This window comes from Ursus americanus, chromosome 18 (genome assembly GCF_024610735.1).
Source record: "Ursus americanus isolate L20-20 chromosome 18, mUrsAme1.1.p, whole genome shotgun sequence".
Taxonomy (NCBI): Eukaryota; Metazoa; Chordata; class Mammalia; order Carnivora; family Ursidae; genus Ursus; species Ursus americanus.
The window spans coordinates 22,511,654-22,524,706 of NC_142144.1; the positions used below are offsets into that span (position 1 = coordinate 22,511,654).

Consider the following 13,053-nt stretch of genomic DNA (forward strand, 5'->3'; position numbering starts at 1 on the left):
GATGAAGCTATCTGCAGAAAATGAAATCAGGCCAACACTGATAGCCCAGCTAAAATTAAAATTCTAGAATGGGCTTCAGAAAAATCATAACACTCCCAGATTGAGGAAAAGCTGTTTTTTGTTTTTTGGTTTTTTTCCATTCAAGAGAAACAAACTGCGGACAGAGTTCCCTATAGTTTCATTTCACAGAGAAACCAATGAGGCACAGATCTTGACATGGGTCAGGTTCGGAAGCCTTTATTTCTACAAAAAAAGAAGTCAGGAGAGGTCTGTTGATAGGTTATCAGTATATTTTGTGAACTGAAACGGTATATCTGTCTGATTTAAAGCTTCATATAACACATTGCTATCCCTGAATGAAGTCATAGTAAAAAAAAAAAAAAAAGATCCAAAACCACGAATAATCCCAAACAACAATAATCAAATGCCTTAAGCAATTATCTTCACTTCCTTTGCAATACCCCTCCTGACTAGGACTGCCAGACTTAGCAAATTAAAATATAGGATGCCCAGTTAAATTTAAATTTTCGGTAACCAATAAACAATTTCTTAGTATGTTCCATGCGATATTTGGGACACACTGATACTAAAAATCTATTCATCACTTCTCTAAAATTCAAATTTAATTGAGTGTCCAGTATTTTATCTGGCAAAGCTATTCCTGTCCCATCCTGAGAGCACTCCTGCTTTAGCTAATAGTAAAACTAATTTGCATTCATTAATACTCAAACAGAGAGGTTAAGCAGAGTCTTTCTCCTGGGTTCAAATGCTCACTTTGAGATCTTTGATAAGCTATTTAACTTGACTGTGTCCCAGGGGCCACATCTGTAAAATGGGATTGATAAGAGTCTCTCCCTCTCAGGGTCAATTTGAGGATTATATAATATGGTACCCGGAAGGGCCTAACGCAGAACTGAGCTCATAGCAAATGCTCAATCCATATGAGCTATTATTGTTGGCAAGGGAACATGGTGAAGAAATAAAATGGCAAAGAAATACCCGGGGCTTTCCTTTGCCAGGAATATTCCTTAGCTATACACAGATAATGGAGAGCTGTCAATGGCTATGATTTCATTTATTTGACTTTCATTTTATTGGACAAGTAGGGAGTAACACATAGGAATGATAATAACCAATTTGATGTAGCTTATTACTGTCTACAGCATGGCCTTTCACATCCATTACATGGTACCAATGCAAAATGCATATTTAGAAACAAGATCCCAGACAGTGATTCTCAAACAGGGAGCATTGTGAAAAGTTGACTCTATGGTCTTGGTATGCCTCCCACCCTCTCCGAGATTCACTACTCGAAATAGTTTAAAGGACTGAAAAAATCTACGATAAAAATATTTCCTTTGGCAAGGAAGCAAATTGAGAGCAATCTTTATGTATGGACACAATGTGGAAATGACTTCTGGTCCCCCACACAAAACAATCCTCGGTGTCGTCATAATCAAATACAAAGGGCAAGTGGCTCCACACAGCTGGCAACAAAAGGCCCTCAGCAAAATGGCTTTTTAAAAGCCACCTCCAAAGAAAGCTGTAACCTGTGGCCTCTATTCATCACCGGAAGATTCTAAATGCTTTCCCCCTTTTGTAACGGAGAATGTCTGTCCTTCCAGAACAATCTCTCCCCCAGTGGTAAATTTTACATATAGAGAAGCAACATCCTTCTTTTTTTTTTTTTTTTATGTTGCTTTCCCACGTCCTTGATTAGGAAACATGCCCCTTTTTAAATGGTTTTACAGTCAGAATCTCCAACCTGGCTCAGTGGTACTCATCTTGTTTCTTGCCTAAGCACAAGGGAGAAATACTGTATATGTTGTTAAATTAATTAGACCGAGGTGGCTCTATTGCCATGGCCGTCTATGTAAGCAAACCAAAATCTAAGCCTGTGTTTCAAGGTTATAAAATCAAAACACTATGGGCAGCCAAACACAAGAGCCAACGAGGCTTTAAGCTATAAGCAATCGATATTTTCCTTTCTTTGCTTCTGCCTTTTCTCTATAAAAATCTCTCCCTGAGTTCCTTTCTTTGGAACTTTGCTAACCACTTCTGATTTAGCGCTGCCCAATTTGAATTGTTCTTTGCTCAAATAAACTCTTAAAATTTTTAATATGTCTCAGTTTACCTTTTAATAATGTAAATAAGTACGAGCCTTCTTTTTTAAAAAAAATTCTGCTGTGCTAGAATTTTCTGTGCTCTTTTTTGCAAATACTTAAGTTTTTAGTATCTTTAGATGGAACAGAGGGCAAGGTACAGATGGCATTTGGGATTTAGTTGGTGTACATGTTTGATTAAAATGGCAGCCAAGTCACATGCTTTCTACTCAGAAGATAGTTCTTTAACATAGATTGAAAGAGTTCCAACACGACGGATGTAGTTTTGAACAGTCATCAAATAAACAAAATTCAAGAAAACAATGCATAGCCCAACAGGTGCAATTTCTGGCTCCCAGCAATGCACCCAGCTGAATAAAGCCAAGACACTTCCAGGATGTTGGCACTGGACAGTTTACTCCATAGAAGAAAGGAAGACCTGTAACCAGCAAATTCATTTAAAATCTAGCATGAAGCACTTTCCTAGTGCCTTATTTGCAACGGTACTCTTAAACGTCTGTAAAGCGTCTGCGTTTCTAGCTTGTCTTGTCCACAGGTAAGAAAACGCTACGTTGGAGTTTAGCCATTTTACTGGCTTTTTAGAATTAACAGGATGTACTTAAATTCCCTTTGAGAAGACAAGGAGATATTATTATATGTATAAGGTAACACTGAGGTGGTTGCTGGAGCCGGAGGGAGGAGGGAATGGGGAATTCCTTTTTAATGGATACAGAGTCTCAGTTTGAGATGATGAAAAAGTTCTGGGGATGGAGGGTAGGGACGGTTGCAGAACAGTATGAATGGCATAACGCTACAGAGCTGCACACTTAGAAATGGTTAAAGGGGTAAATTCTCTTATGTATGTTTTACCACAATAAAAAAAATCGATACACTAATAAAGATCATTACTTTTTTTTTTTTTTAAGCTGAGATGTGAGGGGAAAATAAGCAGGCAGAAAAGCGAGAGAGAAAGAAAAGAAAGGAAAAGAAGTGGAAAGAAAAGAGTCTGATGAATCCGCCCTGCACCCCTACCCAGGGCAGTGGTGTGGCTGACCGCAGTGATGCTTCAGACGAAAAATGAGTTGAGCCCACCCCCCCATTCCCCTTACCCGCCCCCCCAGTCAGAAAGAGGGTCCCTCCCCGGGAAAACATTGAGCACTTGAATGAGAGGGGGCTGTGTGCAGTGGAGAATTTACTAACAGAGCCCACCCTTCAGAGAATAAAGGCAATCAAGCCATTAAAAACTTAACTGCATACAAATGGCCAATAAGCACATGAAAAGATACTCAGCATCATCACCCCTGGGGAAATGCAAACCAGGGTGAAATACCACCTCGACACCCACTAGGATGGTTACAATCAAAACACAGACAAAAGTGGTGACTAGGATGTGGAAAAAGTAGACCCCTCATCCGCGGCTGGGGAGTGTAAAATGGTGCAGCCACTTGGGAAAACAACCTGACAGTTCCTCACAAAGTTACACATACATTTACCGCATGACCCAGCAATTCCACTCCCAGGGCCACAGCCACAACATATGAAAACATATGTCCACGCAAAGACTCACACGTAAATATTCACAGCCCCATGATTCACAATAGGCAAAAAGTGGAAACGAGAGCAAAGTCCATCAGCTTGTGAAAGGGCTCAGAAACGAAGCAAAACACTGACATACCCATTAAATGGAATACTAGTCAGTGTCAAAGGAAATGAACTACTGGTTGAGGATACGACATGGATCAATTTCAAAAACCCCACCATGCTAAGCGGAAATAAACATACACAAGACTGCGTGTTATTTGATTCCATGTATGTGAAATGTCCAGAACGGGTAAATCTACAGAAACAGAAAATATGCAAGCTTTTGTTTGGGACTGTGGTGGGAATGGAGATTATCTCTCATAGGGCATGTGGGATCTTACGGAAGTGATGACATGTTATGAAATTGGGTGATAGTGATGGTCGGTAAATTTAAAAATTGTTAAATTAGGGATGCCTGGGTGGCTCAGTTGGTTAAGCATCTGACTCTTGGTTTTGGCTCAGGTCATGGTCTCAGGGTCCTGAGATGGAACCCTACATTGGGCTCCGCACTTGGCAGGGAATCTGCTTGAGATTCTCTTTCCCTCTCCCTCTGCCCCTCCCCCCACCTGCACACGCATACACACATGCGTGAGCTCTCTCTCTCTCTAAAATAAATAAAATCTTGTTTTAAAAATTGTGAAATCGTACACTTAAAAGTGTGAATTTTGTGGTATGTAAATTATATACCTCAATTAAGTTGCGTTTTAAAAAAAGGAATGGTAAAGACTGAACGGTAATTTAGAGGCTCTAGCAAGTGAAAAAACACTGAGGAAAATGGCATATGAGGGGAAAGCAGGAGGGGAGCCTCAAGAGAAAGACCCTGAGGTGAGAACATGAGGACTAAGCTTGGGGAAGGCCAGCGGTCCACCCTGATCAGTCTAGATGAAGACTGGTCTTCATTTGTTCATTCAACAAATACCGACAGTTGGACACGTGCTGGACAGTCCGCCAGGGCCTGGGGATGCATGCCCTACGGAAGCTACATTCCAGGAGGGGAGACCCGATGTTACACACTGACATCTGTGGCTATTTATGTGACTGGCTAGGAGAAGTACTAGGTTCAGTGAAAGCATGTGACCATCCAGACTGGTCAGAAAGTGGTGCTGTTTGAGGAGATAATATTTGAGCCAAAGACTGGAATACAAGGAGAAGTGATCCATGTTAGGAGAGAGAGGGAAGGAGAGGAGGAAGACCAAGGAATCCTGGAATAAAAGCCACGGGGTTTTAAACAGCAGAGCATCTGCCCAAGATTGGTTTAAGTGCTCAGGGCAATGGGAAGGCCGGCAAGGCTTGAGTGGAGGGATGGTATCAGGTTGGCCTTTTGAAAGGATCACTGTGGCTACAAATGGTCTGGGTAGAGAGGGCAAGGATGGATACAGAAAGAGACATGGCGGAAGACAAGGCTGGAAACGAAATTGTGCTTAGGGTAAGGAAATCTGGAAAGCCGGGGGAAACACCTGAGCCTTGGTCAGTGTTCAAAAGGAAAGGAATGGAATCAAAGGGTTTTGAACAGGGAAGTTCTTTCTCAGGCTAGTTGGAAACTGGACAACCAGGAGCAGTGACAGGGCTCACGTGGCCACACCTGCCCCTGTGTTAGTTATATGCGGAGACAATGTTTTCCCAAACTGACCACCATAGTCACCTGGAGCACTCCTTAAAAATGCTAATTCTCAAACCCAGATCTTCTGAATCTGAATTTTGAAAGAAGCAGCCTGGGAAGCTGTATTTTTACTGTTGTTTTTTTTAATACACTGCTGCAGGTGATTCTCAGAGTCACGCAAGTTTTAGAAAATACTGATCCATCCCTTTTCTAAAAAGCCAATGTCTAGACAAGCAGCAAAACAGAATAAGGAAATGAAGCTCTTCTGAAATATCAGTGCCCTTTTCTTCTAGTGAACAGTGGAAAGTGTCCATTGATAGAAAAACAGATAAAGATGTGGCATATATATGTATATAATGGAATATTACTCAGCCATAAAAAAGGATGAGATCTTGCCATTTGTGACAACATGGATGGACCTAGAAGGTGTTATGCTAAGTGAAATAAGTCAGAGAAAGACAAATACCATGTGATTTCACTTAGGTGTAGAATCTAAAAAACAAAACGAATGAACAAAAAACAAAGCAGAAAGAGACCCATAAATACAGAGAACAAACTGATGGTTGCCAGAGGGAAAGGGGTGGGGGGACGGGCAAAATGGGTGAAGGGGCGTGGGGGCACAGACTTCCAGCTATGGAATGAACGTCGCGGGGATAATTTATAATGAACGTATCCATCCATCTATTAGATGGACACTTGGATATATTACAATCACTTTATTTTAAGTGTCTTTATTTAAGCAATCGCTACATCTAATGTTGGGCTTGAACTCACGATCCTGAGATCAAGAGTCGTGTGCTTTTCCAACTGAGCCAGCTAGGTGCCCCTACTGTGTTCACTTTTTAAAAGTTGCTTTTACCTGTTCTTGTTTCAAGAGAACCACTAACCGATTTCAGCCTGTGTCTGTCCACCAGGACACAAGGAGAGTTATACTTTAGGATAGCTTCTACATTATATCTTACTCTGCTTTGCTGCTTGCCTAGACATTGATTTAAAAAAAAAAAGGCATGGATCAGTATTTTCTAAAACTTGTATGACTGTGAGAATCATCATCAGCAGTGTAAAAAGCAATAAAAAACCAAACAGCATAAGGAATATAGTCATCGATACTGTAATAGTGTTGTATGGTGACAGATGGTAGCTACCCTTACGAGCATAGACGGCATAACATTTAGACTTGTCGAATCACTATGTTGTGCACCTGAAAGGAATGTAACATCGTGTCAACTTATACTTCAATAAAAAAAAAGGTGAACATAGTATACTAAGAAAACAGGGATGGGTGTGTAGCGTATTGGTTTTTGGCATGTATGGCACCGATGAAAAGTTGGTACAGTTCCTGGTCGATCTGAGTGTATTAGTTTCCTAGGGCTTGCCGTAACAAATTACCACAAACTTGGTGGCTTAAAACAAAAGAAATGGAATCTCTCTCAACGTTGGGGCGAGACATTTAAAATCAAGGCATTGGCAGGGCTGTGCTCCCTCTGAAGGTTCTAGGGGACAATCCTTCCCTGCCTCTTCCAGCTTCCGGTGGCTCCGTGTAGTCTTGGTTTGGGCCTGCACGTATTCCAATTTCTGCCTCCGTCTGTTTATGGGACCTTCTTTCCCAGGTGTGTTTCCTCTCCTTCTGTCTCTTGTAAGGACATGTATCATTGGACTTAGGTCCCACCGGGTTAATCCAGGGTGATCTCATCTAGAGGTTCTTAACGTAATTACATTACAAAAGCCCTTTCTCCAAAAAGGGGTCATATTCACCAGCACCACGGTGCAGGACTTGGATATCTTTTCCAGGGGGGAAGGAATGGGTTCACAATTCAACCTACTACACTAAGGATTTCAAACTGTTGAGTAGGCCCGTATGATGCTCTTCCCCACACTGGTGTGTTTAGAGGGTGTTTTTAATATAAATGCTCTTAGTTCAATGTTCCTCAGAAAGACAGATGTTTATTTATGAATGAATTTACTCCTCTGAGTCACGTATATTTTTAGAAGCATGACTTTGTCATTTCAAAATAAGACATGGTATTAAAAGGCTACATGTAGTAGACAAAACCACATTCAGACAACTGTGACATTGCAAAAAAAAATTTGCACCATTTTCAGGAAGAAAATTTCTAAGCACTAAGATCTGTCTATTATAAGAAGAGCACTATGGAGGATACCAAACTATTTTAGTGATTTCTCCTGATAGTCCCATTGGCAAGTGTCAATGAATTAAGTTTTATTGTAATTAGAGTTTTAACAGAATTGTTTGTTTTCCCAGGGCAGGAGGTAGGAATAGCTGATATTGCAAGGATATGTGAAATAGCTATTAGAAACGGTAATAGCTGTACATACATAGATGTATGATGAGGAATCTGTAGTTAATTAATGAACATCGGGCACTTACAGACACAGGAAAACAGCAGTACTTTAGGATAGGTGTAAGGACACGATGGATACATGAAGCAGTGTGGGGTGGGAATCACAGTAATAAGCAAAGGGGAAAAAATTAGTGATTGCTGCATAATTGGGAAACCCAAAGGAGAATATCTAAACAGAAGTAGTTCCTTAAGTTATATCCACCAGAGCTTTCACAAATTCTTTAGTGAGAAGAGACTGGCATTAATAGAGGAACTTAATAATATTTGTAGAAATTGGTGTATTTAAATATACTTCTATTTTGGTTAACTATTTAAAGTGTATAGTGTCCATTCTTCAGAGTGGGTTCAGTTCTTAAGAACTAAAAATCCTCTGTTAAACATTCCCAGCTATTCATTAAAAGAGAAAAGAAAGAGATCAAGGATGAGATCTACACTTGCTAGACCCTACTACAACTTTGGTCCAGATCCTGGTTCCAAGGATCAGCAGACTGATTAAGTAGCGACCTCATAAAATGGGACTTGGACAAGACTTGCTTCTACCAGAATATGCCATTTGCTTTTATGAAACAAACTCTAGCCTTTCTGATCATTTAAATGTCTGCTACATCTGCGGCCATATTAGCAACACAGTTCAGAAACAGATTCTTAAAAAGATGACAGATTCAAAAGGGCGAATCTAAATCCATCAAGTTCACCCACCTGTCCTTCTCTGCCCAATGTGGCCATAGATAGGAACTTCTGTCTTTGCAGTAATAGCCAGTGAAACACTAATACACCATTGAATCTACATCATTGTCTTGCAAATTCTGCTAAACACAGTAACATAGTTATAAGCAAATGAACTTTCAGTACTGGATAGTTCTTGCTTAGATTAGTTGACTTTTTTTGACCGATCAGGCTACTATCTCACCTTTCATTTAATTTCACTGTGGCATTTTTGTTTGCTTTCTCTAGCATTTGAAACATAGATAACACAAGTCCAGCCTTCACATTACAAACAAAAGCTTGAATAAATTCATCCTGTATATTCTTTTGTATAACCTCTACTAATACATCCAGGACTGAAATATATCTAGGTATATCTCAATACAAAAAGGGACACTACTTGCGGCACCTGGGTGCCTCAGTCAGTGCAGCGTGTGACTTTAAATCTTGGGGTCATGAGTTCAAGCCCCATGTTGGGCCTAGAGCTGACTGAGAAAAAAGGGGGGGACACTACTTTTTGTTTTGCAAAGAAAAATTCATAAGTGGCATGTATTTAAATTCTAATCATTCAAACAAAAATATTAGAAAGCCCTCCTACTCTCAGCCTCTGTTAACTGAATCATAAACAGAATTCCAAGAAGGAAGAACCCTTCCTTTGTGTCTAATCTATTAATAGAGGGGAAGTGGTTGAGTCTAGTAAATTTTGTTATGGATTCCTTAATCTGGGCAATGATTATAAATTCAAGCATTTAATTTGAACAGTGATAATTAGGTTGATTTCCAGATGACGCATTTTGTAAACTTTTGGACGCTGGTGTTCCAGCCGGAGTGGGCCACGTGCTCCCTTCCCACTGACATCACTTGAGTCAGGATCAAGGCTCCTTTTGCCTCTCTGACCCTTCTTCACAATGCACAGTGGGGCCCCGGTTTCTCAGCTCAGAATGTTCAGACTGGCTCCACTGTGCCCATGGGGTTACCACTCGCAGACACACTACACGCGGGGGTTCACCAGAGACCCTGCAACCAGCCCATGGGAATTCACGTCTTAGAGTCTAGGTTTCAGGTGGTTTCCTAATCCAGGTGCCAAAGTTCAGAAAGTCTTAGTCCGGAGCCTCATTGAGGCTCCAGGGAATAGAGAGAGAATCCCAGCAGGGTTGAGGGGCAGTGCTCATTTGGCCCCTCGTAGTCTGCCAGGGGCTCATTTTCCTCCAGGGATGTGCTTCGAAAACCGAACTAAAGAAGCGATCTCTTACCTTGACAGTCATATCTGCGCTGGGTGTTTCTGTGGCATCCGAGGCTGCCTCATCTCCCTTTAGCAGCATAGTCTCCCACCCGACCCCTGAAAAAACAAAAACAAAACAAAAGTGCCATTTGAGCCAAGTGCATTCCGCGGGCATGCATAGACACCTCACCGACTTTCTGCAGATTCCAATGCCATGTGTGTTATCAAGGAAACCAATGTCGCGCCTCAGTTTACCTCTGGGCACTTACCGGGAAAGCATCTTTTCAAAAGTGTGGCCAGTCAATACCTCCTTTGTTTTAGAATGAACCCTTCCAGAATCCAGCCCTCATACTGAGGTCTTACTGGGGACTTAAAATGAATCCCAGGACACAGAAACACACACATCTGAATCTATTCGACACCCAGTAGGACCAACCCCAGATTATTCGCCGCCCTAGATTCTACACACACACGGGAAATGACTAAGAGTTTATATTCACTTTTAAAATCTATATATGTTTTCTCTCCAAGTCTTGATACATGTTAGTGTTCCTTTTTTCTTAAGCTCTCAGATGATCTCCCAGAATAGACACATGGCAAGATACAAGGTTTTACTCTCTTCACCTCAAAAAAGAGATCGGGGTTGGTGTTCAGAAATACCCATGAACACAATATAGCCAAACCACACCGGGTCAGATGCAATTATGTGTGTGAACTGAGGTGGAATGCTCTAAGTTAGAGAAAAGCTTGAACTAATGACAAGTATATTTTTAAAAACACATTTATTGCAGTTAAAGTCATCTTCTTAAAAGCTGAAAAAGTAATAGTAGAGTTTTTAAGGACTTTAACCAGTAGATATAAATTTTATAATTGGTATAATAACTGCTTGCTGGGATACGAATGCTCATAGCCGAAAGTATTCAAAAGACTGTTTTCTTATATAGGTTAAAATTAGCTGTGTAGTATTTGCTTTCATTGTTGATTTCCTTAGCAAATAATTTTGTCTAAGGGTAACTCAAGGACAATATTCATCCTGGACCTCTGTGAATAGCCCAAAATCAAAAATTTCAATTATCTAGCATTAAGTCAAGTCAGGATTGGCAAATGTTTTCTGTGCCACACAGTAAATATCTTAGGCTCTGTGGTCATGACATTTCTGTTGCAACTTCTCAAGCTGCCATTGTAGAGCAAAAGGGACAACACATAAACAGCCAACAGCGAACATATAAACAAATGGGCATGGCTGAGTTCCAATAAAACTTTATTTACAAAAACAGGCACTGGGCCAGATTTGGCCCATAAGATGTACTAGACCAGATGGATAGTGATGATGGTGGCACCACATTGTGAATGTGTTTAATGCACAGAACCATATACTTAAAACTGGTTACAATGCAAATTTTATATTATGTATATTTTACCACGATAAAAAAACATTTTGCTAAGCAATATTCAGATTTTTCATTTAACTGATTCTATAATTACCCACTGAGTTGGTATGGTATTGTAATGATTTTTGTGTCAATTTGTATTAATGCCATAAAAATGGCATAATAATTTTTTTAAAAGATACTTTACCAGCTTCTGTTCTAAATCAAGAAACCAGGGACACATACAAGAAAGATTGTTATACTCCAGCATTTCCGTAAAGACCAAATGGACAAACCAGATGGTGAAACAGAAACAATTTTTGCATGACACTTTTAAGAAACTAATATGAAATTAATTCAATTTTAGTATTTTAGCATCAATTACATTGTTTTATATTCTGGATCCCTGAGAGCCTCATTTCACAGGACATATGCACAATGGATTACTCAATATCCATGCACTCAATTTATTGCAAGGTGCAAATAGCTGTCTCTCACTAGGTTGTAGAAATTGGGCCAGTTTGGTGAGCTGCCCTATAGTTTCCTCTAGGGAAATTGCTACAAGGAGGTTGTCAGCTTTTTGTTAAGTGCATGCTTCTGGGAGAGCAATCTTTGCTCCTACATGAATGGATTATTTCCCTGATACATCTTGCATTCAACAGACTAATAGCCCCCCCTGGTTTAAGCCACCGTTGGCCCCTGTTGGATCGGGCTGGCAGAGAGACACAGATGTTGGACATGATGGACAGCAATATGATATTTACTTTATGGAATAGTTTGAATTATCATTCAGTTAATATTCATTCCCCTCCTTTCCCACTGTGGGAGAAATTTTCTTCCCTGTCCCACTGATGTTTCCTGTGGCCAGTGGGATGTTAGTGGACACAACACAATCAAAGGTCTGAAACGGGCTTGTGTGGTAATGCTTGCCCTCTTGCATTTCTGCTATAGCATGAGAAGGACATGCTCTAGCTGGCCTGCAAGGGACTGCGAGTCATGGGAAGCAGACCTGGACCCCATTAGCACCTGGAGCTTAGCCAAGTCTTGATCAGCCAAGCCGCACATGCAAGACAATGAAAGCTATTGAGTTTGGGGATAATATGTCAAGCAGCATTATTGTAATAGTAACTAACAGATACAATCTGTAAACAAAATTGTACATGAAAGTCATTTTGGATAAAGCACACTTATCTTCATGCAAATGTAATTCCCTTTGTTGCACAGAAATTTCAGTTACAAGTATTGATTCCCAGCTCTCTCTTTATATATATATTATATATATACTTTTTTTTTTTTTTAAGTAAGCTCTATGCTCAACGTGCAGCTTGAACTCTCTACCCTAAGATCAGGAGTTACATGTTCTAACGACTGAGCCAGCCAGGTGCCCCCATATCTCTATATATTATACCATGTGGGGAAGAATCTTTTCTCTTCTACAATCCTTTCATAAGCAATACAATCTTTATTTAAGGATATATGGCCATAAGAAAGAGACATGAGACAAATATATATGTATTCTCAAAATTTTAGCCTGCAATCAAGAATACACTTTTTTTTTGTTTGTATCTAAAGTAATCTTTATACCCAACATGGGGCTTGAACTCACTACACTGAGATCAAGAGTTGCACACTCTACCAACTGAGCCGGCCAGGCACCCCAAGGAAACAGTTTGAATTAGATAACCTATCATTTCATGGCAAGAGTGAGAGAAAATAGACCTAACATTTTGATTTAAAAATGTTATTAATCCTAATAACAAGTTGTGAGGACAGGACAATGTTATTTTAAAAGCTAGAGGCAAAATTCCTTCCATGGAGAAAGCTGAGTTTGGATATGATGGGTCCCATGTCACAGAAGTAGGAGAAAAAAGAAGAGGTCCATTTAGAAGGAGAGAACCTGAAAGAAGTTGACATGAGAATTGGCAGTAAGAACTTTCCAAGGGCAATGAAGAGGACTTTTGAGAACCATGATGTTTACACATCAATTTTAATTTTTTTTTTATCATGCTGTCTCGTGACATAATGCTCCCCTTAGTCTCGTATCTTGAGTGGAGATCTGTTCTACACAACTGTCTTGTGTTGGTGGAAACAGAATGAGGACCTCAGGCCA

At 40.2% G+C, this 13,053-nt stretch overlaps 1 protein-coding gene across 5 annotated transcripts in view; it reads right to left on the reverse strand.

The window, feature by feature from the left end:
* PALM2AKAP2 (PALM2 and AKAP2 fusion) overlaps nucleotides 1-13,053 on the reverse strand; it is a 325,838-nt gene that overhangs the window by 120,133 nt on the left and 192,652 nt on the right. For all 5 annotated transcript variants that reach the window (XM_087869487.1, XM_045814778.2, XM_087869488.1 and 2 more), the window contains one exon: nucleotides 9,605-9,690. In XM_087869487.1, coding sequence (XP_087725613.1) covers nucleotides 9,605-9,690 — 86 coding nt within the window. The remainder of the gene's footprint in view (nucleotides 1-9,604; nucleotides 9,691-13,053) is intronic.